This window comes from Hippichthys cyanospilos, chromosome 1 (assembly GCF_059441005.1).
Source record: "Hippichthys cyanospilos isolate Australia breed blue-spotted pipefish chromosome 1, RoL_Hcya_1.0, whole genome shotgun sequence".
Lineage (NCBI taxonomy): Eukaryota > Metazoa > Chordata > Actinopteri > Syngnathiformes > Syngnathidae > Hippichthys > Hippichthys cyanospilos.
Window position 1 is genome coordinate 27259480 of NC_142369.1, and position 27239 is coordinate 27286718.

General features: G+C 40.8%; 2 protein-coding genes across 6 annotated transcripts in view; one reads left to right on the forward strand and one right to left on the reverse strand.

The window, feature by feature from the left end:
- The first annotated feature begins 949 nt into the window (after positions 1–949).
- Positions 950–23515, forward strand: LOC148429936 (L-serine dehydratase/L-threonine deaminase-like). Of its 5 annotated transcripts, none has more exons than XM_088418668.1 (10): positions 950–1081; positions 15922–16022; positions 16116–16189; positions 20754–20910; positions 21000–21039; positions 21113–21252; positions 21336–21427; positions 22402–22629; positions 22712–22836; positions 22919–23515. In XM_088418668.1, the coding sequence occupies exons 4-10, from the start codon at positions 20758–20760 to the stop codon at positions 23110–23112; spliced, it is 972 nt and encodes a 323-aa protein (XP_088274794.1). In that variant the 5' UTR covers positions 950–1081; positions 15922–16022; positions 16116–16189; positions 20754–20757; the 3' UTR covers positions 23113–23515. The 5 variants fall into 5 exon arrangements, with proteins under 5 accessions (XP_088274794.1, XP_088274823.1, XP_088274802.1 ...); XM_088418676.1 differs by lacking the exon at positions 950–1081 and adding an exon at positions 15648–15793; XM_088418687.1 differs by lacking the exon at positions 950–1081 and adding an exon at positions 15667–15700.
- A 1191-nt stretch (positions 23516–24706) lies between these two features.
- The window catches only part of hectd4 (HECT domain containing E3 ubiquitin protein ligase 4), a 37115-nt gene continuing 34582 nt past the window's right edge, over positions 24707–27239 (reverse strand). Inside the window, exons 75-76 of the mRNA XM_088418445.1 lie at positions 27000–27222; positions 24707–26535 (exon numbers count right to left, since the gene is read on the reverse strand). Coding sequence (XP_088274571.1) covers positions 26399–26535; positions 27000–27222 — 360 coding nt within the window. The 3' untranslated portion in view covers positions 24707–26398. The remainder of the gene's footprint in view (positions 26536–26999; positions 27223–27239) is intronic.

Genomic DNA, 27239 nt, shown 5'->3' on the forward strand with positions numbered 1-27239 from the left:
AAGAAGTTTATTTCCAAAGCTTCTTCCCTAGAAGAAGCACTACAGTAAAATAATTCAAGCTGAAATTCAAACCAATTTGACAATTTCCAATGAATATTAAACTGTTCTCCTTTCAATCTCAAGACAAAATGTGTAGCTATTACAGAAACCAGCTAATATAATATTGCGCACATTGGATCTTTGTTCCACTTTTCCTCCCAAACATCCATTATTTATTAGGAAATCATTCATCATTAATCATAAACGACACGCTTGTTAATTCAGTAATTGAACAAACACTTCGGCCAAGCAGCACACACTTAAGAGATAAAATTAGGTCATACTTAAACCAAAGCCTGATTGCACCGCGTGTTCTTGTTCTGGTTCCGCATGAGCAACACTGACAAATAAGACACATTTTTCTTCATGTATCATTTGATTGCCTCTGACTGAAACAATGATGGATTTAACCTGCAGAGTAAATGGATGTGTTCTATTAATGTGCACTGACATTTTACGCCGGTGCATTTTGTCATTTGCGGTGTCGCTTCTTTCTTCTTTCGTGATGAGGAGGAAATAAAGTTATTCATTTGCGCCGCTAATCTGTAATATGTAGCGTATTGATAGAAGCAAAGCTGTTTTTGTACCACTGATAGCAGGAGTAATACATTGGACGTCAACGCCGGGGAGCGATAAGAAGTAGGTTATGTCGCACGGGTGACATGACGCTTTCTGTTTTTTTTGCGAGAACTTCCCATTCCCTCCGCCGCATCACTTTTCCAGCCCCGAAAATAGCACACAAGCATGTCAGAAACAAATGAATGAGAACAGGAGATGTTGCGAGGCGGTTTCGATCTAAAGTTCCTTCCGGTGACCCCAATCAGCCACTCGATAGAATACGTTGTGAGAAAGCAGGGCAAATGACTCATCTGAGGGAAGGAGGTTACGTCACGGATAGGTGATGTTTGAAACACACCACAACCGGGGCTTAGACCTACTTAAGGAAAAATGTAATGATACAGCTGTGAGCCAACGTAGCCAGTGTTCTCCTGGCTCCCACGCAAACCAACGCGAGTGTGCGCAAGTCATCAAAAGTTCAGAGGTAAGCACTTCCAAAATCCCTTCTATTCATTGTTACGCGTATTCTAATAGGCGCCCCGCGGCTCGCTCTCTGCTCTACACCGTTTTCCCCGATGGGAGTTCTTCCTCCCTGCATCGCGGGCGCCTGTGCTAATTCTGGAAGCATCCAGGGCTTGAGCCCGGGTATTGCCGAGCTCCCGAGTGGGTGGGGCCAACGCGGCCAAATCAACCACTGTAAGAAAACGAAGAGCATTTCAGGGGTTGGACACTAAAAGCAGAGTGTAATTGTTTAGCTCATTTCCTCAGGCTTTTGAAGGCTGATTCCACTATCAGGGGCAGGCCGTTACGCAATGAGCATTGCAATGAGATCCGATTCTCTCAACTCTTTGGCATTCCTTGCCATGGAAGAGCTAGCAAAAAGCTATTAAGAGGGTACTCATTTGATGTATCCACAGGGGGGAAAAAAAGCATTCCAAGGTTGCAGACATTCTTGAACGCGATTGAGAGCTTCTTGTGTGAGGTGATTGCAAAATCTTTTGCATTCGATTTCTTTTGGGATGATTGTATTTATTTATCTGAAAATTGACGTGCCATTTTAATATATTAAATGTTTTTTTTTAAAAACTAATCATTTGATAAGTTTACAGGATGACTGAGACAAAGTTTAATACAGATGAAAAACTCTCAAGTCATAAATATGCTGATGGTGTTTTAAGATGGTTTTCGGGTAAGACCCAAAAGGATGCGCCACAGGTTGTGGTCGTTTATTTCAGGTGTGTCCAAACTTTGCACAGAGGGCCAGATCTGATGAGGTAAAAATGTGTGGGGGGTTGACCATTCACTTTGCAGTTGCTTTAATTTTCCAGGGCGCCTATTTAACTAGTTTGCAAGTTTCTTTTGAAAGTAGGAATGTAACGACACTGCGGATACCGCAATATTGAAAACATTAGAAACTGCTTCAACAATTACATTACTTTTTGTCCACTTCAGTCAAACACATCGACGTTAACTACATACACCAGGATGCTTTGCGCTGAAGAACCAATCTGATGACAAAGTTACTGACCAAGCCTTTTTCTTTGTCATAGTTGTTAGATAAAAACACATACACACACACATGCATGCAAACACAATATTGTGTTGTTTTTTGACTTTTTTCTCCAATATCATGCTAGTCGTTAAATTGTCAGGAACCTATTGTGATAATATAGTTGACATCCACATTCGGTCGTGCATTTTAGAAATGGGCTGGAAAGGGCCACGCAGGTCATGCAGATAGGGGTTCACGCTAACAACTAACAGCTAGCTGTTTAGCTCCCTCCATGTATTATATATCATTTTGAAGGCATTTATTTTTGTAGAGTAAGATTATCTCAATTGTCATTTTTTCTTGGTTGTTTTCACAGTGGCTAAAGTTAGATTGGATATATTTTGGGAGTGGGTGCTTTTTAATGACACATGCTGTCTGGCCAGCTGGTGTTGATAAGGCCGACAGGTTAACATCAGTGTGACACCCCCTACATGACGCCGTCCTCACTCTGAGTCATGCACATCTCCAAGACAGTTTCGACACGCATATCTTTGGAGTGAAAGGTCACTTTGCACATGCACCACGAACAGCATCACGTCATCTAACTCTGCAAGCAATTTTCTTTGTGAACATATTTTCATCTAATGATGCTCAGAATCACAAAGGTTCCCTGTGATAATGCAAAAGACAGAAAAAAAATGGGCCTATTTTCATGTTTGGTGGGAGTATTGCTGGTCTTATGAAGGAATTTTATTTTATGAGAATCTACAATTTAGTGGAGCGCCTGGGTGGCAGAGATGAAAACCACTTGGCTAGCATCACAGAGAGACCTAGTTTATAAGCGGAATGTGGACGAAGAGTCCTCACTCACTCAACTAAAGTGAAGGAACCAATGAAAAAAAACTGTAAAATGAAACGTAATTGTGGTTATAATTTCAATATTCCGAGCGGCTTGTACACATAGTGCCTGAGCTCGATTATACGGCAACAATTTATCAGACATGAAGCAAAGGCAATTTGGGAAAATGTCACCTAGATAAGGAAATGGTACATACGCTAGATAATAGCTTGAAATGAAGTGCAAATTGCATCTACTGTATCTAGTTCATGTAAATTAATTATTGTATCGTATTGTCTGTATGCATTATAGACACACGAGCAGGAGCAGATCCCAACTTCGAAAGGTCCCGAAAAATGTCAAATAAGGGTCGCATTTACTAAAGATGACAAGTCAGGGTTTGCGTCTTCTCACGCGTGTTTGAACCGAAACAGCCGAGCCGGGGAAGTGCGTTCAAATCAAAACAACAGACTTGTGTGTGGTCACTTTCCCTCTAACCATACATGTTGAATGCTGCCTGGCCACAAGGCCTTCCGAAAGGAAAAAGACGGACATGAACTGCTACCGCTCGTTTCACGATTTTCCAGACAAATAATTTAAGGTTTGTACCCACTAGCGCCAACCTTCTGTCCGTCCCGCTCACTCCGGCCTGTAATTAAATGCCATTCATTTAATTTGTTCATTAGTTCAAGCCTCGGCTGGGTGGAAGCAGAACGGAACCCTCTTATTAGCGGTTCATGACTCGAGTCTCTCCATGGTGAGCTACAGTGGAAAACAGCATTGCAGCAGGAGAGGGGAAGCTCACGCCAAGACCTTGTCATGAAATGAGACGAAATGTTTGGGCAAATTATGACATTACAGGGGTCGAAACGCAGGGCTCAGAACGCAAACTAATCCATTTGAAGACCCGACCGCTTTAATAGATAATACACTTTTCTTAAGCAATAATTGAAAATGTTAGAATCCACAATATTGAAACCAATGTCATCTTCTTGTTCTTGGCAGCTGCTTTAGCAAGTTCCATGCAAAGTATTTTTTTATGGACCACACCAGATTTGAGAAGAACAAAAAATCTCTAATCTTTTGAATCATAACGGTAAAAGATCCTTCAAGCACGATTGAATCATCGGGGTGATGTTTGTTGTGTCCTTGGGTAGGAAGGGCATTTCTGTTCCTTCCTGGTTCCGGGCTTGTGTTGTTTTTTTTTTTTTGTCTTTACGTGTCCTGGTTGTTCTTGGTTATATTCAAGGTATTAGTTCCTGTTTTCTGGTCCCCTAGTGTCAGTGTCTTTTTAGTTTGATTGTGTTCACCTGTCCTCGTCAGCCTGTTCCCATGTGGCAGCCAATCAGCTCCCTGAACCAATTGTGTCTTGTCCAGGTTTGTTGTCTCATCACTTTGGAGTGAATTTAGTTTCCTGTTTCCTTTCAGTTCTTGTCGAGTCATTGTTGTCGCTGTCACTCCGCCGTTGTCTTCAGCATAGCGTGTCGTTGTCACTCCCTCGTCGTCTTCGTGAATTTAATTCCTGTGTTTCCCGAATCCCTTATTCAAGTACTTTTGTAGTGAGTTTATGTCTGGGTTTTGTTTGTCACTTTGTATTCAGTTTTAACCTTGTTTGGGTTTTTTTTCATCACCAAATTCAATTATTATTTTTGAGTGTGCCCTGCTTCATTGCTTTTGGGCCCACATCCACCTCAGCCACAGCACACTTGACACTGACAATGGCAAATTGTTGATAATATACACAGCAGATGAACAATTGTATCTGAGCTAATATATTTCAAAGAATCGAGTGTCCAAAGCATTATACAGTATACCATAATTATAAAGCATAACAATACCGTTAAGAAAACAACAATCTAATGAATATGGTCCTTAATGAATGAAATGTTTAAATGTCAAGCAATCCAATCAAAACAAAAACATGTTAAGCAATCAAACTGCATGACTCGGCTAGTCCACGTGAATGAAAAGTCACTCTGCAACCGTCCTTTTATCTTTTATGTAAAATTCCATAGGTGAGGCAAGGCAACAACAAAATATTTGCAGCTCGGATACACAGATACACTGATATTAATAATATGAATAAATCTATGTTTTTCCAACATCCAAATGTTGTTGGTAATTTTCAGCCTTTTTGCATAAGTTACTTTTGTCACATGGAGACTGTGAATTTGAAAATGATTCAGCTCATATGATCTATTTTTTAATAGCCACTAGAGACGCTTGGGGGAGAAAAAAAAGAACATAGAAACCAAATCACTAGTGACAACTTGGACTCCTTTCATAAACAAGCTCCATTCTGTTTTCAGCCATGTTGTTAGTGCCTTTAATACACAATAGCATGGACGTACTTTGGCGTCTCATTTAAAAAAAAATAAAAAATTAAATCATCTTTGCAATTGCAGTCCCCCCAGTATCAATGTCTCGCTTACCTTGGCCAAAAAAAGCCACTCTTAAGAGGTAAATATTGCCCGGAAAAAACACTGCAAACAAAGAATCATGAGTTACATGACATCTTATGGGGGAAATTTTACGGGAATTGGAATTATTAATTGCCTGTACGCAAACATACCTATCAAGTGTGAAACCAAGTCAACATACTGCAGCAGTCCACTGTCTGAAACATGACATGAATGAGAAAAAGTGTAGAAGAGCTAGTAGACTGTATGTTGTAATATCCGTAGCATTCGCTTCTGTTAACTTGAATTAGACATGGTTGCCATTGCAAAATGGGCTAAATCCATTTCTAAGTGTAATGAAAAAAGCAAGAGCTTTCAGCTCATTGTGAGAAAGCAATCAAAATGATGTTTCTAACACTAATGTGATGTTCTGCTGTTAAATACTGAACTGTATATATGGTGAATGTAAGTTGCATAAACAGACAAAAACTGCTCCTTATGTAGCGAGAAAAAAAATGTACAATAACAGCAAAATCCAGAATCATCACCCAGCATTTGTGCAAAAGAAGCTTTAAAGTCTCATCAGCATTTCAGCATTCTCTCACAATTGCTGGATATGCTGCAGCTGTAATTACATCCCCTCTCTGCATGCCACGCACCATGACCTTTTTTGTATACTCATTGTTTCAGGCAAACTAAGGCCTGACGCGCTACAACGGCCGTTTTTAGCTTTAGCTTGGCCAGAAAAGCTAAACATACACTAAATGGCATCATCCGGGAAATTTTCAGGACTTCAACTTTCACCGAGTAAGCTCTTCCGACAAGGCAATCGAATACCCTTGATAGGCACTATCATAGGCTATAATCAGAAGATATGCAAATGCTAGCCTCTCGGTGCCGCAGTGCCACTTGTCTCTTTGGCACCCAGGGAACTCTCCTGTCAGCTCTCAGGCTGGCGCACAGGAGTGATAGCGCAGAGTCTTGTTTATTCAACATGCCACTGAAACAGCAGCGGCGAGGAGGAGGAGGGACCAGATGGAGGAAGCGAACAGGCAAAGCATCAATCGAGAGAAAGTTATTGTCCTCCCAGTCACTCGCCTAAAAAAAATGCTTAAAGTGTGATGAGCCAACAAAGAGTCTCCAAACACCCCCTGAGTACAAAGCACAACCGAAGAGTACATGCGTTTGTCAAAAAGTTTTCAAACTACTCTGGAAGTCCATAGAATGATTTTAGTCGATCTGCATCATATTTTACATGTGCGCTTATGATGATTAGAATAATTCTTACAAATTGGGTCTATTGTGAGGAATCATCGGCTTTGTCAAATTAAATAATAATAATAATAGGTTTATAAGTTTCAAGATTAAATGTCTTGCCTGTGGAGTGTATGTAGGTTGAAACATGATTTGCAAATTATTGTATACTGTTTTTATTTATGCTCTAACAAAACATCCAGACTTCATTGTAATTGGCCTGAACACACGGGGCAGCAGTATCAACAGCACGAGAACAAGGAAGGTGTTGCACAGCAATGGTTGGAAAACGCAATGATTACAGCAAAAAGGAGCTACTTGAGATCATCATACATCCTTATTCAGCTGAGCGCAGTACGTACAAGGACTACAAATGGGGAATAAAGACCGTAAACCCTGGAAGAGTCCTTTGCTATGCAACGGAGTCTTTGCACACCACCGAACATTAGCGTCTCCCACTTTACTACCGCAGAAAGAATATCATCTAAAAGGGAGATCCCTCGGAGTCTGGGCCCTTTCAGATGTCGATTTCGCATAGTGTGAAGGTTAAAATAGAGAGCAACAAGAAGCATCCGTACTTTCTGGAGCAGTACACATTCAGCAAGTCCAGAGAATTAGTGAGGAGTTGTATGCGAACGGAACCAGAGCAAGGATAGCATGAAGCTAACAGGCTCTTGGAGGAACATTTCAGAAATGTGTAGGGGCGGCATGGCTCGGTGGTAGAGCGATCGTCTCCCAAACGAGAGGCATGGGGTTCTATCCCCCGACCATCATGACGAAGTGTCCTTGAGCAAGACGCTGAACCCCTAATTGCTCCTGATGCTGCGTCATCAGTAGGTAAATGACTAGTTAGTGTAAAGTGCTTTGAGTACCCAAGGTAGAAAAGCGCTATATAAGTGAAAGTCCATTTACCATTTGTACCTTGCAGCTACATTCTGAATCCATGAGGATTTGGACTGGTCTTCCATAATGTCAGAGCTTTACATATACTTGCCAGATGCAGTTTATTTGGATGAGATGGATAACATTGCTGACATGCTAGCCATGATCAGCAAACATAAAAACTGAAAGAGAAGTTGCCTCTGATATCCATGATAAGCAATGTAAAAGAACATATATATTATATTGCTCAGAGAAGCGAGGATTTTGCTATATTGCCAGTTTGGTGAAATCAAGGACAATGTCAAGGGGCAAACCAAAAACTGAAAGGAGACATGGTAAAATGATTTTCATAGCGAATGCTACACAAGTGAATAGTTTACTTGTCGCAACACCAGAGAGACAAGTGGTTCATTAACAACTTGGATTTTAAAAAAAAAGAAAAATGAGATGCATGCATGCAGTAGAAAACTGCATAAAGTTTTGTATATCAACATTCGAGTTAAAAGTTAAGCCCTTATTATCAAAGTCAGCAATAGTATTGTTCATGGATCTCTTTAAAACATCATTCCACTTGATTGTCTTCTTGTGTGAATGTGATATTTATGAATTTTCCTTATCGGATAGCTAGTCAGGACAGGAAGTGACCTGAGGCTTACTCTGTAGCTGGACACAAATAAAGATGCAGCTGGTCATGTCAAGTGTTACTCAAGCTATTTGCTGCAATAAATATGACAAGGCGTGAATGCTAAACAGTTTAAATTCCTTTTTTAGTTGGTTTATCGGGTAAATCGTTTTGACACCGGAGTGATTGGCATTCCCAAATAATTGGCTTGCTGAACAAAATAAAAAAATAAATAAATAAAAAAAAGAAAGAAAACCTGACATTGGGACCCGATCTACATAAAATCAGGACAAAACAATGGGGCTGGTGAGATCCGTTGGGACACAAGGCTCAAAATTGGGACTGTCCTGGTTAAAATGGAACATCTGCTCACCCTGTACTCTACTAAAACAAGGTCTAGCTTTTGTGCTGTGTTGGCCATCTCAAGTACACAAAATACTGCAGAATAAGGACACTTGAGGTGATTTTTTTTTTTTTTTGGTCATGAATGGGACACTCATTTAAAAAAAAAAAAAAAAAGTTCAGATGTTAGCCATGCACATGTACCTTACAACCTAAACATTGACCACAGTGCTGCTGTTTATGTTGATAATATTTCTTCCAACAACACTTCCAGTACAGCATATTTTTGATATTTGGATATGGACCTGTTAAAAGCATAAATGTACCATTGCTCGGATTGGAGAAAACTTTTTGGGCACTTTTTTTCCAGCCAATAGGGCTGGGAAAAAAAATCTAATTAGTTTGACAAATTGGACATAAAAAAAATAAATAAAAAAACATCGATTTTATAACAATCAATTGTTGCTCACTACTTAACTGGCTTCCAAGCACAAATAGGCATTTCTTCACAAACAAATGTATGTTAATTTTATGTTAAAACCTTACTAAAATTAGTATTTTTTGTTGTCTGAACATTTTGCACGGAATATTTTTTTCCCTGAGTCAAACCTTCTTTACCTCTTTCAATACCATCCATTTTCAGACCCTCTTCCATCCTATCCTAGCTATGAAATATTTGAAAAAAAAATGTCTACAAATAATTATCGGAGAATAAATGTCTTGTCCTGAATGACTGGGGGGGGGGGCTAAATTGAGGTTTTACGTTATGGCAATATCAGCCAACCCTATCAGCACCATACGGTGCTCAAAACGCCTTCCAACGTCTCACATTCATTCGGCGTGGATCACAACGACAGGAAAAAACTACCGAAAAAAGATCCCAAATTTATGTTTCCTTGGCGCATGCCACACACCCCGCAAGGTTTTGAGGAAAGCAACCATAATCTACTTGGTGGATGTAATAAATTGAACACGGGAAAAGAAACACACAAATAGATTTTCTCCTCCCACGTGTGACTCAGTATGAGAAAATGCAAACAGACATGGCCCTCTTCTGTGAAATGACACACCATTTTGCTCTCATTTAAGCATTTTATATTCCGAACCAGGGTGAGGTACAAAAGGCCTAAAGCTGTCTTGGGCCATTAAACTGCACATTCCCTTTCTTCTTTCAGAATGTGTTTGTTGGCACTCACAGCCGTGAGAGCTGACACATTCGACGGGGAGGGGGTTCCTTCACGCCTCTCAGGCTTCTTTGGGAGGGTGGGCTGCTCACTGGCGCCTGGGGCAGCAAAACCATGCCTGTCAACAGTTGACAGGCCAATCCAGAAAGCCAGTCATAGGAAGGTATGATTGATGATATTATATACTCATACAGGATCTGAATGCCACCACACTTTAATCCCCGTTTCTACATCCAACAATTGAGCCTTGAAATCAGATCAACCATCTTGCTCCATCCAACGGCACCAAGCGTTTCTCCGAACCCACATCCAAACGTAATACTCTGTATAATATATACCAGTCGGCACCGCACAGAAATAACATTTTATTCAAGGCTTAAGAAATATTTAACGTAAAAAAAAGTGGATACAGGAGTGCTGAGGGGAAAAGCAGAGCCAGAGTACATAACCGTCATTTATGTTGAAAACTGTGTGTGATTTTCTTTTGCTTAAAACACAAACTGTTCAGTTTAATTGCTTCACATGCCTTTTCTGCACGTAGCGGAACGTCGAACAACACTTTCTATTTGGCAACACTGCCCCCTAGTGAAGTTTCAAGGAAAATTAACCATTAGGCATTATTTTGAAAAGAGTAACAAATCTGTTAGCCTTGTGGACAAAATGAAAACATAATGGCAAGGCCAAGCATTGACAGTGAGGCTGCAGCAGCAAACTTGACAGAGAGAGTTCAACAAATCCAAGAAAGAGGAGAATAACGCCGCCTAGATTAAGGCAAGCCCTCCCCCAGTCACACCACAAAGACTGCTTTGTACTTGGACTGCATACAAAGAAGAGCAAAGAACATGGCTGTAGAAGAGATATTCCATTTTACTTTAGCTTGACAGCATTGAATAAGTACTGAAATATCACCCAAGTGACTAAAGTGTCCTTCAAGCAAACTGTCAACAGGAGGGAAGACGGTACACACTCTCATGTCAGTGAACGATGATGCAAGTCACCCAAAAATCATTGGGGCAAATACAAAGTGACAGTCTCGCTGCAGAAACATTAGGAGAAAACCTACCTGAACATCGGAAGGTACGTGACCTCAGACCAAAGAAGAGGTGTGATGCATCACTGCGGTGACAAATTAGCATCAATATCACTCGACCACGTTATCATCCATCTCACCGTGGAAAGACAAAAGCCTCTCCTCACACTAAATCATGCAATCGATGAAATCGCTCTCACCATGACGAGTTGGCCTGCGACTGATGTGAAATCTATCGCTGGTTAGTCGTGCGCATGGTTCGGGGAGAAGAACTCCTAAGTTAGTAAAATACTGATGACAAGTTGGACCATTACTGAGCAGTAGAGCTTTTGAAGTTAGTTGGGAGTCTTCTCTCCAACTTTTGAATGGATTCAACTCTTTTTGTGCTTTTGGAGGTCTTCCTATTCTTGTACGAGGCTGCTACCGTGGTTACAAATATTCTGTGAATAATATTAAAGTTTAAAAGATACAGGTTAGTTATTCACGCATGTTGTCAGAGGCAAGGCTGTGTGGAATGGAGTGTCGTTCACCACGACACTCTTCACGGACGCGGAGAGAAAGCCAAAACGTTGGCTCGCTCTGGTAAATTTTCGGACAACGACTACTGGACCGGAGGAATGCCAATGCGGTGTCAGTTGAATTGTTTTCATCCTTGAACTTGTGACATAACGGCATGACTGACAAAAACAGAACATTTCATTTGTGTTCACCAGCAAGCAAAGACACAAACACACACAAAAATGGGCAAACAACTATGTATATGATAAAACATGAAATGTGTGTCCGTATACTGCCTTTTTTGTGGGTCATTTCATCGTTGCATCCTTATTTGATGGTTGTGATGAATTTGATAATCCATTGTGTAATTCTTTCATGCAAAATGCAATAGAAAAATAATTTTGTATTACATGTACTCACTTTTTAGAAGAGCTAAAACAGCAGTCCTTGAAAAATCTTTGTTTTTATATATATATATATATATATATATATATATATATATATATATAGATAGATAGATAGATAGATAGATAGATAGATAGATAGATAGATAGATAGATAGATAGATAGATAGATAGATAGATAGATAGATAGATATTGCATAATGTGATTAAGCACAAGAGGCAGAAAATATTATATTTCCTTCCTCTTATGGAGTTATTAAGATAATGAAAAAATGTCAGTAAGATCAAATTCAGTTGTTCATCACGACAAAATAAGCATTATCATCTAATTCCAGAGTTTGGGGGGGGGGACCTATCTTGGATTGTATTTAACCTAATGCTTTGCTTTCCTTTTTTAGCAATTGTCACATGTGTTTCTTACCAGTCATGGCATAAAAATGTGAAAAAAAAGATTCTGACTATTGCGTTCTCGTATCCTTAATTTAATTCTTGCACAAAAACGGACTAAGACATATTTTATCTTAGCAAATCTATTTAGACTTAATATGTATTAAAATTATAAATGCTATTCTAAGGCTACTGTCAAACAGTAGCCACAAATAGAACTCTTTGACATAAAACACCAATGAAACATCATCAATGCTGGGCCTCTCCTACCTTAGGCCATTTCGGGTTGAGCGCACGAGATTTTTCTGCATCATCCAGAGCTGCCTGGTGTCGGCCCAGTTTGAGGAGCGCGGCGGACCGACCGCTGTACAGGATGCAATTCTGCGGGTCAGCTTGCAAGGCTTGGCCATACAAGGCAACGGCTGCCTGAAAGTCCCCCCGCTCACACGCCTCGTTGCTGAGCTGCACTTTCGCCATGAACTCGGCTTTGCTGAGACCGCACCTGGTCCCGTTGTCTGCGGAGGCGTGGCGCGAGGTCCGGGAGCCGGAGGTTGAAAGCTGCAGAGTTAGAATGCCAAGATGCCAAGATAATAGTCAGGTGTTTGACTACGGGCAAAGGCAAATGAGACAGGGCTAGCGACAATCTTTTTTTCATTTGGTGTGCCCAACATTTTTTTCTTTGGCGTACCGAAATTTTCCCCTGCAATATATTCAACGCCACAATTTCATAGCTTATGTAATATTACATTTCATATTAATAATTATCTACTCATTGCCTGTCTTTTTATTCAATATTGACAAGTAAATGCAAATAAACAGTAAATTTCGGACAATAAGCCGCAACTTTTTTTTATCGTGATTTGAGCCCTGCGTAATGGCATATCTGCAGGCTGTTTTCCTTTACTAACCACCAGGGGACAATCCACCGGTAAAGCGAACGAGTGTATCTGTTCATTTGACAATTTATGGAACTATGAAATAGAATTTAAAAGATGTGAATCAATGGCTGTGTTAAAAAAAAATTGAAGAATTTTAAAAACATAATATGACATTGAGAGTTACTAATACTTTCCTATGCTACTGTTCAAAAAAGCTGGTTGCACTGGTACAACCTCTTATTTTCGGAGGTATACGGTAAGGCATACCGTTGAGAATTGAGGGTGCCTGTGCATGGTGAGATATATATATATATATATATATATATATATTTCAAAAACAAACTCGGCTTCTTTGCAGAGCCGAATTTGTGTTTCAATGTGAATGTGAGTGTTATTAGCCCTGAGCCATTGTGACCATGTCGAAGCCTCCTTGGAAAAGCAACTGAACCCCACCCCACCACTCCCAAGTTGCTGTTGATGATCTCTCATCTCAAGGTGAATGCGGACACTGTGTTAAAGTGATTTGAGTAATTTCAATGTTGACACGTGCTGCACAAGTGAAAGCCTAAGCCCAAAATTACAGACTGAAAATGTCAGTGTGAAATCTGATCTAACTACGTCTATATATCGTTATTTCGCACAATGAACAGGTGCACCAACATCATATTCTCATCATATACATTTTTACTGTTAAAAATTATGGCTTTTGAAAAAAATAGTTGGGGGGGGGGGGGGGGGGGGGGGTCCTTGGATTTGTTTTTTGTCTATGACCATAGGCTACGTCCAGGTAAAAAAGAGGATGGTAATTTAGTAATGTGATGATGGGACCTGAACATTTTCATTGTAGGGCAGAGAGTAATGAATCCATCGTGTCGCCATCCAACCATCCATTTTCTCTATCGCTTATCCACATTAGGGGTCACAGGGGTGTTTGAAGCTGACCCAAGCCAACCTGTCCCCAGTCAATCACAAGGCAAATGCAACAAAACAACCCTTCAAAATCATATTCACACCTTTGGAGAATTTAGAGTCTTCAGTTAACCCAGTGTTTCTCAAATAGTGGGATGGACCTCGCTTGGGGGGAGTCCAGGTAATTAATAGTGACATTCCATACCAAATCACCCAAAATTCTGAAAATTTTAACAAAGCTTTTGATTTTGATGACAGTGAAGTATTTGTTGATAGTGAAACAACCACCAAAACAGACAAAGAAAAATGTGGCCGGATGATCTTATAGTCGCTTGTGTCAATATTCCATGCATTACGTGTACATGATGCATGCCTATTCATGAATGTCTGAGGCTATAAACACTTCAAAATCGAAATCCAAACAGGCTTGGTTAAACCCATTGGGTGATTTGGCATGGAATGCCCCAATTACTACTTGACAGGAAAAGCGGCATTTTTTTTTTACCAAGCCTTTGTATTGGTGCTCATTAGATTGTGAACGCAACTGCTAACAGCGATTTATTGGCTGCTCTTTCAGTTCAGTGTATTGTCAGTGTGCAAAAGAGCTATAAAACAACACAGACGTGAGCCAAATAGCTTGGCCTAATGTGACTTTATGAAGGTTAAACGAATGCAACATTAACTTGGCTCAAACAATTATGACAAAGTGACAAATGAGTGCAGTTAGACAGCACAAGAGGTCTATTGGTTATCTCATATTGTGAAAAATAGGATCAACCAAATTACCCACAAATGTGATTGTGATTGTGATTGGGGATAGTTTTTTGTTGGGCTCAAATTGAAAATGAATCTAAGACTTTTGTCTATTCGGATTGCTATCCAACAACTATATAATAATTACATTAAAAGACAAGGAGACTAAATTAGGTCTGACTTAAGGAAATAATATTTCAGTATATTGTTTTCAAGATGTTTTATGGCATTCGGTCCAACCTTATGGAGTAAAATTGCAAGCTCGAGCTTCACTTCTTGTCATGTTGCCATAGTAACCCAGCTGGTCGACAAATGTGACAAATGGCTCTAAAAATGTAGCCATTTATCCATTGAGCGAGGATGGCTCACTATGTATTACTGTGACTTGAAAGTCATCTCTAGTTGCATGTTATTGAGCCGGCCTCCCTTCCGCCTCCTTCTCACCACACCTCCTCCTCAAACTGAATTCTGGGATATGGGCAGGCTTGGTAATTACTTCCAGAGACCAAGAGAATAGAACACAAGCAGTCACACAGGCTCTGCAATAATGAAGTGACCCGTTTCTAGTGATTTCCGACCAATGTTTTCACTTTTATGGCTAAAAGGAAAAAAAATGCTTTCCCACTGAGGTTCCTTACCATTTGATATACAGGATAAAACCACACCTGAAAAGTAAAAGGCGGCAGGCGGGGGGGGGGGGGGGGGGGGGGGGGGGGGGCGTTATATGACGTTACTCTTCAATTTTTGCAGTAGGGGCGACACTTTATCTGTTAGTAATATACAATAACACCCGCATCGCATTTGACACAACTATTTGACGTTTTGACATTTAGAAGGCTTGCTCACGTATGAGAAGACATTTTTAAAAAGACATCAATTTCAGGATCCCGCCTGCTGACTTTATTAAATGGGAGAACTAACCAAAGTAACGATGAGAATGCATTTTGGGAGCGTTTGGCCCACTGACTCCTTAATAAGAGTGCGAAAGAGGTTTGATGTTAAGACTCCACGTTGGCTTGAATGTGTAAAGATTTTTGGAAAGGTCAAGACTGCCGCAGCAGCATATTTGTTTGTATTCAAGCAAAATGATTGTAGTTGGGATCAAACGTGTGCAACTCGCAGTTATTGTGTATCCACACTAACGAGACCACGCGCGCGCACGAACGCTCGCACGCACACACGACTTTACAGCACGCGTGACTGGAAAATCAATAAATAGGCTTTGACGGAGGTTTGTGCACAAATGGTCATTTCCGGCGCTGAGCGCGAGATAAAAAAAAAAAAAGTGTACTGACAATGACGTGATCACAACAGAAACAATAGTGTACGTGGGTTCGAATTGTTTTCATCTGTTTTACCTTTTCCTTCATAGTCGCTTGTTTCTCCATCGTGCCTTCGGCTCTTTGCTCTCATCCCATCACACTGCTCCTTGTTTTTTTTTTTTTCTTTCAGAACTCGGACTTTCGTGCAATATGAAGAAGTTCTGGAATCGAAAACCGTCCACTTCGCAGCCGAGTCAGCAAATTGCAATGAAAGTCCACCAAAATAGATGTGTGAGTGGCTTTCAGCAGAAAGTTTTCTCAGGGAAAGTGCGCCATGTTGTCAAATGTTTTCCTTTTTTTCCCCTTTTCCTGCTGTTGCCATAGAGGACGACTTCTGAACGCTGTGAGGTGGCAGCTTCACTGACGACATGAAGAGCATACTTTCACCGTTTTCATAGGTGTTTTGACAAATTTCTGACAGTCACTCTAAAGGTTTTTTTTTAATTATTCATTTTATAGACAAAACGAAGCGAGCAGGGGCGAATGCTGGAGTGGCACCCACTGCAGACCTGAGTTTTTCTTCCTTTAAAAAAAAAATAAATCACCATTTGGCACTTATTAATTCGATTCGATTTATTTAAAAGATGTTGTAATAATTGGAAGGATGCAGTGCTGTAAACTGCCAGGCCCTAATTTTCTGACTGGCACTCCTCCTTTTTGCAGCGTTTCTCACTTAACACTTTCTTTGCTCAAACAAGGCTTCCATTATTATACACAAATCTATCTAAATCCGTTTAAGTGATGCTTTCACCTTTGATAAGATAGTCCAGCTACCCTTCAAAGATGCTGATTAGACATCTACACGTAATAAAAAGTCATTCTAATGTGCAGTTTTACTGTGCTGGAAAAATAGACTTTTTAATATATTACTTCCCAACTAATCTAATGTGTGATGGCAATCTGAAGAGAAAAAAATGATTTTGAACTCTTCACAGTCACAAAAAGTTCAATGTAGCGAATGGTAGATGATTTAACGAGCACTGTAATTCCAATTTAAACGGCAGATGAATCCAAGGGAAACGTGTGTGTGTGTGTGTGTGTGTGGGGGGGGGGGGGGGGGGTGTTACTGTTCTGCATGCTGCATTTGAATATCATCGGGGCCGCTTTTAATGAATCCTCTGAAAGATCCGAAGATTGTGAAAGTTTGTGAAGTGGATTTCTCTTCTAAAAAAAGTTATCTCTGTAATTTAAGCTCAAACGTTGTCACTGGATGCTTTTAATTGAGGGTGCAAGCATAGTTAGGAATGGGAAAAAAAAAAATCAATAAAACGTTTTCAAGTCCTGTTATCTTTATTAAATATTTAAAATAACAAGAAAATTGCTGCTGACTAAAAAGAGAGTCAAATGTCCACATTAGAGGAGATAGTCAGCACTCGATACCTTGTCTAAATGCTCTATATTATTTTGTGCTGATGTATTGTTATGTATATAAAAAAGGGTCATAGACAAGGAGAATTTGCTAGATAGTGAGCTCTGTCTGTGATGAGCTGGTTTAGGAATTGGACAAAGTTTGAACAAGTTTGTCTAAAATGCGCTCCTGTATGCTGTAGCAGGCCTTTATCAACTGGAGGCGCTGCACAACAAAACATGGTGGTCTCAAGAAGATCACTGTAGGCGTGCTACCCATTGCAGATACGGATTATCCCCATACTACGCTTTAAGTATAGCCTACGGACTGACAAATTCCCATAATCTAAATTCAATACTGTGGAGTGTGTAGTTTTGTATTACCATGTAAAATACATGCTGGTAGTACTTTGTGAAGAAAGTCATGTTGGCAATTGAAAGAGTGAAAAATCATGTATTTAAGTAGTCCCCAACCCTTTTGATCACCACGGAACGGTCAACGCCTTAGATTTGTATTGCGGACTGCTCTAAAAATCACATCATCATTCTCACTATGTATGTAATATCAACAGCGGCCAGAGGCAGCGCCAAAAAAAAAAACAAAGATCAAGCACAAACGTATGAACTGGAATTTCTAAATCATCTCCAAACCATTATTTCGGGTGCAGCTCACGCGACCTGGTACCAGTTGATCCGCGGATCAGTCCACGGACCGGGGGTTGGGGACCACTGGTGTATTTGGTTATGCTTTTTCTTGAGTCACTCCCCTTTTCAGTACAGTATGTTTATCCATCCATCCATTGATGGATGCATGCAGGAGCCTATCCTAGCGGCCGTTGGGTAGTAGGCGGGCCATATCCTGAACTATTTGCCAGCCAACTGCAGGACACACTAGGACAAACCACCATCCACACACCCAATCACACTTAAAGACAATTTTGAGTGTCCAATATTCCTACCCTGCACATTTTAGGAAAATGTAGGAAAACCAGAGGACTTGGAGAAAATCAGCAAAGGCACAGGGAGACCACGCAAACTAAACACAGGAAGGCCAGAGCCAGAAGCGAACCCATAGGAGGCGGATATGATAACCAGTCTGGCACCGCGCCATCAGTTCAGTACTTTTGATGTCATTTTCATCAAGGACCATCCATCATCTATTTTTTTTTTTCATTCCAAGAGTTTACACATTTAATTGACACCTCAATGTAGTTAAGATACTGGTGAATTTTGGTCTCATTTGACCACAGCACTTTCACATATTTTTAAGTCATTTCACTGTTAACTGGAAAACGTAATCCTTGTGCAGTAGTTTGATCATTTTTGGGTCATTTTCTTCCACGTCATTCTCACAGTAATTTAGCCAGTGGGTGGCGCACTCCTGGTAGTGTGGTATTTGGATATTTTGAACTTTGACATGTTGTCACCATCTCGGTGAAATTGCAGCTACCTAGTGCATTTTTCCTTGATTTCCCTTTGATGTGAAATACCTTTGATGCACATTTCAAAGGTTTGAACAAATTACTGCACAAGGATTAAGCCTCTCTGTCCACATGCTCTCTTGTACTTAAGGAACATTGCAGACACTGCAAAAATTTAGGCCAGGCCAGGCCAGCGATTTCCTTTGAGGCGCCTTTCTTACCTTTCTAATGATCATCCTTACTCCAGACAAAGGGCACTTGATGGTCATTTTGGGTCTTCCACATTCAAATAATGATCCACTCGTCACCTTCGCACAAGCCTTCTTGATGCCTTTCCCACGCATTACAGTTTGCTGTAAGTTTGCGGCTACTGTACTTGACCGCTTTTTAGTGTCATTGAGAAGTGGTTCTCAAACAGGAATCTTGGGACCACTTGAGTCCATAAGCCATTGCTTGGGACTATATTATGGCCTTTTTGTGTGCTGAGCGTGTGATAATGCATACAGACTAAACCAGTTACTCCTGTCAGATTTAGTTTTGGGCCAATTAAATACTCTGAGATGACTGAAACAAACCATTTTATGTCTTGCTGAAGTTCCAAATGTAAATCCAAAATGTTCTGTGTTGCGGAGTTTCACTAATTAATTTTATCTGTCAAACTTTCCCGTCAAAGTTTGACGGGTGGGTCCTATTACCTGATTGGTTAGTAACCAATGGTTACCCTGCTCTTCAAACCAAGACAGAGCAGGGTTACCTATGAGGAGATTGTGTCCAACAACTTCCACGAATTCCTCCACTTGTATAAATTCGTTTTCTACATGCACTGCTTCCACATACTCAGCAAGGTCTAAAATATCTCTACGTAACCCTCTTGAAAGCTCATGAAGGTCCCCTGTCATCGTAGCCGCCATGTTTCCAACCAATTCAGGCCATAGCAATGGATTGGACAAGATTTGAGCGAAACAGGCTTTGGCCCCGCCCACTAACTTTGACGAGCGAGTTTAACACATAAAATTACAGTAGTTCATGAAACACCGCAACAGTGGACCACGAAAAAGTTAATTAAAAAGAGAAATATTTACATATCATTTTTTTAATATGCAATCATTGGTAATTTAATTAATTAACGATACATTTAATGAAACATTGATTTAATTAATTCCATATTTAATTAATTAAACATTTAATTAATCAATCACAAATTAATGTTATTATCAAAGCACCTAAATAACCTTTAACGAAACACTTAATTAATTATATACATTTATTGATTTAATTTTGGCACTTTCGGTCCTCCATAGCTGGGGAACCACAAGCCTACCGGTTCCTTCAGGTTTGACGCTGCCCTCCGACACTCTTGCTCTCCTTTTGGTAGTCGAGAATCAGAGCTAAAATAGTGTCGACCCTTTTGGTAATGACGGTGCATGGTGACAGTGCGCAACTCCTTTAGAGGGGAGACCTTCACGAAGAGAACAGCATGTCAAAAAAAAAAAAAAAAACCGGATTGTTTCAAGGGCGTTTATGTAACGTACAAATAGTTTGTAGACATATAACAACACACTATATGGCGTCGACACACTGAGTTGGAACCTGAATTAAATCCGGAATGAATGAATGGAGTAAACATAATTTAAAAATATAAAAATATGTTACCATTTTAAATTAATATGTAAACAAACACCTTTGTTCAATTTGTGCTTTGCATTCCTCAAGAAACAATCAAAAACACAACAATATTTATGGCTGCTGGCAAATAAATCTGTTCATGAAGGTTGGTTCAAAACAAGTCGAAGTAATAATCAAATGTCGCTCTAAATAGATTTAAATAAACTTCCAGAAGAGAGTCATCCTTTGAATATGTTTTTTGGGGATCCAGAGGAAGTCAGAAGAAGCTCATCCTCACTTTGACTATCCTAGAGGCCCCTTAGGGGCGCGGCTTAGTGGAAGAATCCCAAGCTGATTGGTTCAGAAGTGAGCCTCCTTTGCCGAGCCCACAGCACAGGCAGGTATTTATGGGCTTTGGCTGTACCAGGAGAGGATAAGCTCATCAATATTATTGTTGACTGCCATCGAGTCATCAATCTGCTTGTGGTAAGTTGAATGACTCACGTTTTTGGGATGTTCCAGGTATTGTGCATCATCATGCATTGCATACACTGAAATGCGACATTTGAGCCAGAGCTGTGCTCCCCAGAGACATGAAGAGCCAACAGCCACTACACGTGGTCACCCCAGTCAGAGAGAGCCTCGCCCTGACCAAAGTGGCTCGAACCCCAGTTTACCTCAAACTGGACTCGTCCCAGCCGACAGGCTCCTTTAAGATCAGAGGCATCGGACACCTGTGTAAAACTGTAAGACACCGTGATGGTTTGTTTTTACTTCTTGCTTTCATGAACGGACAAACTCAAGTAAGGTTGTTGTATTTGTTTTCAATCCGCAGTGGGCTGAGCGAGGGTGCGAGAGGTTTGTCTGCTGTTCAGGTGAGTGCTGCTCCGAGACGAGTGTCCTTCTTTCTTCTGAACTGTTTTGAAATGTTTCAACTTTTTCAAACAGGAGGAAACGCAGGCATGGCCGCAGCATATTCGGCTCGCAAGTTGGGGATACCCGCAACCATCGTGGTGCCCAGCGTCACTCCAAACGCCACAGTGGACCGCCTGCGGGACGAGGAGGCCACTGTGGTCATCCATGGCAAAGTCAGATCATCTTGGATCATTTCTTGAATCGCACCTCATGCGACGCATGAAAATAATAAGAATCTCACTTGTGTCTTTTTCAGGCTCTTAATGAAAGCATCGAGTATGGACAGCAGCTTGTGGCTAACAACCCAGGCTGGATATTCGTCTCTCCTTTTGATGACCCACTCATCTGGTGAGTCTGTGTGAAAAATGATATCAATAATCCATAAAATAAAGTACGTTCTTCTTCTTCTCACCAAAAGGAAAATGTTCTGAGACACACCGGGAAGCATTACATCATGCACATACGGTGCATTAGACTGCCTGCCATGAAAAGAAAAAAAAGATAAATATTGCAGAAAAGTTTCTAAAACTGATTTAACTTTAGTTTTAGTGAGCCTGCGACATTTGACTTTTCTGAACGAGAATTGGGAATTTCAAACTGAATGTATCTTTTTGATCTGCTAGCTGAGCTTCTATAGAAAAAAAAAGAACCAGGTTTAATATCCCACCTGTACAGCTGTTTTCTGTTTTGGAATCCAAGGAAAAAAGACCTGTAATCTGACAATCGAATTCTCGATTTTTTTTCAACTCATGGGGATAACAATGTTAATCCAAGAAATGTTTAAAGAGAAGTCAAGTTGAAAATATTCACGACAAAAATATGTTCTATGGTGCTCCACAAGTATTAACACAGTATTCTGATTAAAATTGTGTTTGTGGGATATGAATTAAATGACTTATTTGTATTGTTTTCAGGGGCTGGCCATTTTGTCTCTTTTTGTCGACTGACAATGAGATCACAGTTGCTCGGGCCTCAGTTTGACCATTCGCCTGTGTTGCCTTGATTGGTTGACCTCAGGCCTGAGCATCTCTTATTTTCACTTGCCAGCAAGCGGCAAAATGGCCTAAATATTTGGATTCGTGGGGCTGCATAGAACATATTATAAAGCAGAAAAAAAAAGGACTTTCTCTTTAAAGCGTTTCTGTTCACCACTGTATTAAGTTGCTAACCTTTACACAAACATACAGCTTCGAAAAGATGGAAGAGGAGACATTAAACCTGTGTATCTAGATGACAAATGCTCCGGTCCAGCCGATGCGTGCCATGCTAATGTTCCTCTAGTTAGCCCAGCGAAGTGACATCAACGTCGGGCCGTGTTGCAGGGAGGGCCACACATCTCTGGTGCGGGAACTTGAGCAAGACATGAAGGAGAAGCCAGGCGCCATCGTGCTGTCGGTGGGAGGCGGCGGGCTGCTGAATGGGGTGGTGGAGGGCCTGCGGCGTGCCGGATGGGCTGACGTGCCCATCGTTGCCATGGAGACCGTAGGAGCTCATAGCCTCAATGCAGCCATGAAAGCGGGGAAGCTTGTCACTTTACCTGCTATCACTAGGTACACTACCTACTATTGGTGCCGTTTTAGCCAAACGGCTTTATGGGAGTTTGTGACTATATTGTCGACCTTGTTTTTCCAGTGTTGCCACCACACTAGGCCTGACAAGAGTCTCTGCGCAGACCCTTAAACTTGTGCAGGAGCACACGGTCTTCTCAGAGACAGTCACAGACCAAGAGGCCGTGAAGGCCGTGGAGCGCTTTGTAGGTGAGCACCGACGACATCCAATTTTTCCAAAAGAAAATACAGATCTGACGTTGACCTTTTCTGGCGTATTATCCGTGCGCAGATGACGAGAAGATTCTGGTGGAGCCCGCTTGTGGCGCTGCTCTCGCCGCTGTGTACAGTGAGGTCATCAAAAGGCTGCAGGATGAGGGCAAGTTGCAGAGACAGCTGGGCCCTGTGGTACTTGTAGTGTGCGGAGGTAACAACATTAGCACAGAGCAGCTGCAGAGGTTGAAAAAACAACTTGGAATTCTCTAGCATGGTCTTGCTTTTTCTTGGGTGTGTGTTTTTTTTTTTTCCCTTACTGCGTATCCACCATCTGCTCCCAAAAGCGTTTCCATTTTTCAGACCAAATCATTCCAGACTGTTACTGAGAGCAGGGACTGACAGATGTAAAACTGCATCGCAGAAAGGATCTTGTATTTAAATATAATTGTAACTATTATTGGATTAAAAAAAGAAATGTTTGCTTGTTTTTGTACTCCAACTGTAATGAATGAATAAATAGTATTTCTAAACAGTGCATGCTTCTTTTCTCGAAGACTTGAAGAGTTGAATAAAAATTGCACTCAAACTACGATTGTTATTCTTTAATAGGATTCTATTTATTGTTCATTAATGTATGCACCAATCAGAGCATAAATAAAGCTATTCTATTCCATCCATTTTCTACTGCTCATTCGGGTTCAATTCACGGTGGCAGCAACTTGAGCAGGGAAGCCCAGACTTCTTTCCACTTTGTGCAGCTTGACCAGTAAATCGAGCGCTTCGCCTATGGCCTCAGCTCCTTCCTTACCACAGCGCATCCATGATTCTATTCTAGTCTAAGGTTAAATGACAGTGTGATGCTGTACAAGGAAATGAGTGTATGCAGCCCTTAACAAATTTGAGACAAAAAAAGGGCATTATTTTAAAAAGTGAAAAACGGAATTTTAGGTAATACCTTATGAAACCTGGGATGCATGGAAGGTCAGTGTCACTGTCAAACATAATGCTGTAGTTTTTCTTGTTTTTTAATGTGCGATGTTAACATATGACATTTAAGTGGTACAAGCATCTAACTGATGTCTTTTAGAGACAAATACACAATCAAAAAGATGTATGTCCCACTTGACTTATCACAAGTGGAAACAGTACATACTGTACCACACTGTGTACATGACAACAAATGCTGCATTGCCAGCTCACACTCCACAGCCACTACATGCCTCAGTGTCATAACTTGGCGTGCAACAGAAGGCATTCGTGAGTCAGTGGAATGTTTCATGACAAGCCACAACCGCACATTCACGTACCTAGTGTTGGATAGGTTGATGGATTGGGGATTTGGTCCACTCCCTGATTTATCGAGCCGTATTGCCTTTAACCAGAATGTGACAGCCTCCCAACAGATCATTTAATAAATGAAAATACCTTGGACGCTTACGAGACTCATTATGGTGTACTTTTTAATACGGCGGCAAATGTTTTTAGGCTGGGATGGCTGGGATGCTGAACGCAAAGCTGACACAACATTTATTATGTAGAGGCTTCCGACTGCAGGAATTAACGGGGTTGAACTTACAGAAGCAGATTGCTGGGTGCATGAATAAGATCCAGCTCCAACTGGTCTGCTCCAGCACGCCACTTTGTAAAGGTGTCTGGTTTACAAGGGTGAATGATGTAACACGAGCCAGTGTAGAGGGCCTTATATAAGCCACATGGCATATACGGGGCAAAACATGTTTCCCATGCAAGCATCATCCATCACGCACTAAAAAACAGCCCATTTTGTTATGGGTAACAAAACCCACTGACGAAGCCTGAGTCTGCAGTGAGGTTTCAAGGTCAACAAAACAGCAGGGGCCTCAAGTGTTTTTTGTACATGAAGACTTCTTTATTGTGACACAGAAATCTCAAATGCCATCTGGTTCTTCACATCTGTATGTATAATCCGTTTTAGATGTTAAGTTTCCAATGTGCAGAGGTAAGACAGTAAAAGTTAATGCAACCATAAATAATTGTAATAAATATCAAGTAAATGTACAGGACACTTTTTATCGCAGCCCCTCCTCCTAGAATAAGTCCTTTATGTCACCCGTCTAATTCCCCCACGGGAGGAAGTAGAAGCAAGAGCATCTCCATTAGCAGCAGTGTATTAGACTCTCAGAAGAACAGAATCAAAACTCCGGCGTGTCAACAATGCAATGTGTCACATATCAATTCCGTTGTCTTATTTATTCACTTTGATCGGGTCAAATGGTTTTACTCGCACAAGAAAACATGTTGCACCATGAGCTGTAGAAAATGAATCCGTCTGACACAAGTGATTCCCCCCGAAAAATAACACTACAACAAACTGGATATCCAATAGACATCACACTGCTTTTTTTTTTTTTAAATAGTAGTGCAAAACTAAACAAATCGTGAATTAGCAATAAATAAAAACTGCACTCAAACATAAGTCTATTTACATTTGTTCCCCTATTTTATTTTTACACAGCTAAACATTTGGTTATGTTTATTTAAATTAGAAAATAAAACAGCAACATTTTGTTCTTCCATGAAATAAAAAGATGACAAGGCAGAACTGAAGAGAACTTACTGCCCCCTCCCCCAGTCACCACCAAGTGTATGAGTGTAGATTGTGTATGTTAGGAAGAGGGAGTGAGGTTGTTTCACATTCAGTAGCGAAAGCACATACATGAGAGGGGGTTCCCCTCCTGTCTCACAACACAACTCGTACCGTACATCACCAAACCAGCTTGCGAGCCACATGAATAGTAGCGCTTATAGGACCGCCATGATGCCAAAGCTACTCACAGATTAAAGAGAAAATGAATTATTCTATTATTATTATGATGACGAAAAGATTACTTACGTACCATATGTTGAGAGTCTCTAAAGTTTGGTTTAGGTTTTACAGGCATACATTTGACCATAATTGTTTTTTTTTTTTTATAATCAGTAAATAGATAATAGCCCATATGATACTATTCTTCTATCATACCTCACATCAACTACAATAGCTGTGTGCTTGCTGATTCACTCCTGACAAAAAGGCTTTCATTTCAATGTAAAGGCATTTTTCACATTTCCCTACTTATGGAACGAAGGAGGAGGCAGCTGGGTAACGCATTTGCAGTTTGGAACAAAGCCTATACACGGATTCACATATCAGTGGTGCACTTCCCCCAACCTGTAACGCTGCGGCGACATATTTCAACAAAAATGACCAGAAGTTTGTATATTCAACAAAACGCTATGGGGAGTGACCAATAACCAGTGTAGTTGTTTCACTCCTCAGTGCAGCCGAAACAGATACTCGTCGATGTGTATTATATGTGATGATCACCCCTAATATCCCCAAAAACCAAGTAAAAAATTATCAAAGACAACAAGAACAAAGTCGGGGTCAACATGCAAAGCGTTGAAGGGTATTAAAAAAAAAAGTGACTTTAATAGAGCAGATGAGAGGAGAACCTCTGAGGCAGGCTGGAGGGTGCCAGTGATGGTGGTAGAAGGTGAGGAAGCTTAGGGTTCATGAAAGCGGGTTTGTCAAGTTTTAGCCACTGAGAGGGTCCTCGCGGTAGTGGATGGCGTAGCGTAGTTTCTCCAGCATCACGTCCAAAGAGGTGTACTGAGGCAGCTTGACCATGAACATACAGGTCTCCACGCGGATGTAACGAGCATCCGGCTGACCTGTCGTGCAAAGAAAGGGAGACTGTGGTCCTGGCTCAAGAAAAAGAATTCTGTTCTGTTCTGAGCAGCAAGTTTTAATGGTAACAACTGAAGCCCATGAGTTCTTCTCATAGCAATAGCGGGTTTACAAAAGAGAATGAGCATCCATAAACGTGCTTTGGCTAGTGAACTGTAGTGTGTTACCCTGTTAAATCACCATTCTTTTTTGTCACTGCTATATTGCAAAAGTATGTTTACAGTGGTGACTTCAGATACACATTGTTTCCACCACAGAAGAAAGACTGTTGTAATCTGCATTTTAATGAGGGGAAAACAGTACTCTTTGGCCGCCTATGGGCAGAGTAAGATAAACAGAATAATATATTGTTTAGCAGGTAATTCTACAACAAAGATAAATAATGGATACATGCATACATACATGCAGGCGAGAAATGTGAAACTAAAACAATGCTGATTACCATTACCTGCTGCTCCATCAGGAGGCGCAATCTTCATGGGATAGGGCGGGACGTGTGCAGTGTCGGGTCCTCCGTCCTTGCATGGACAAGTGAAGGGGATCCGTTCCTGGTTGCAGGCGAACTTGATGAATTTGCAAAGCTCCTCCTGAGTGAACATCTCTAGAGCGGTCCAGAAGAATTCAATGTGCTGGTCCGTCTCCATCAGACCCACCTGATACATGGTGTGGGCCTATTAAAAAGGGGAAA

Excerpts from the sequence above, each read along its gene's own strand:
- LOC148429936 (XM_088418668.1), top strand. The coding sequence starts at position 20,758 with ATGAAGAGCCAACAGCCACTACACGTGGTCACCCCAGTCAGAGAGAGC. Across the intron at positions 20,911-20,999 it reads TCGGACACCTGTGTAAAACT|TGGGCTGAGCGAGGGTGCGA; the intron begins GTAAGACACCGT and ends TTCAATCCGCAG. Across the intron at positions 21,040-21,112 it reads GAGGTTTGTCTGCTGTTCAG|GAGGAAACGCAGGCATGGCC; the intron begins GTGAGTGCTGCT and ends TTTTTCAAACAG.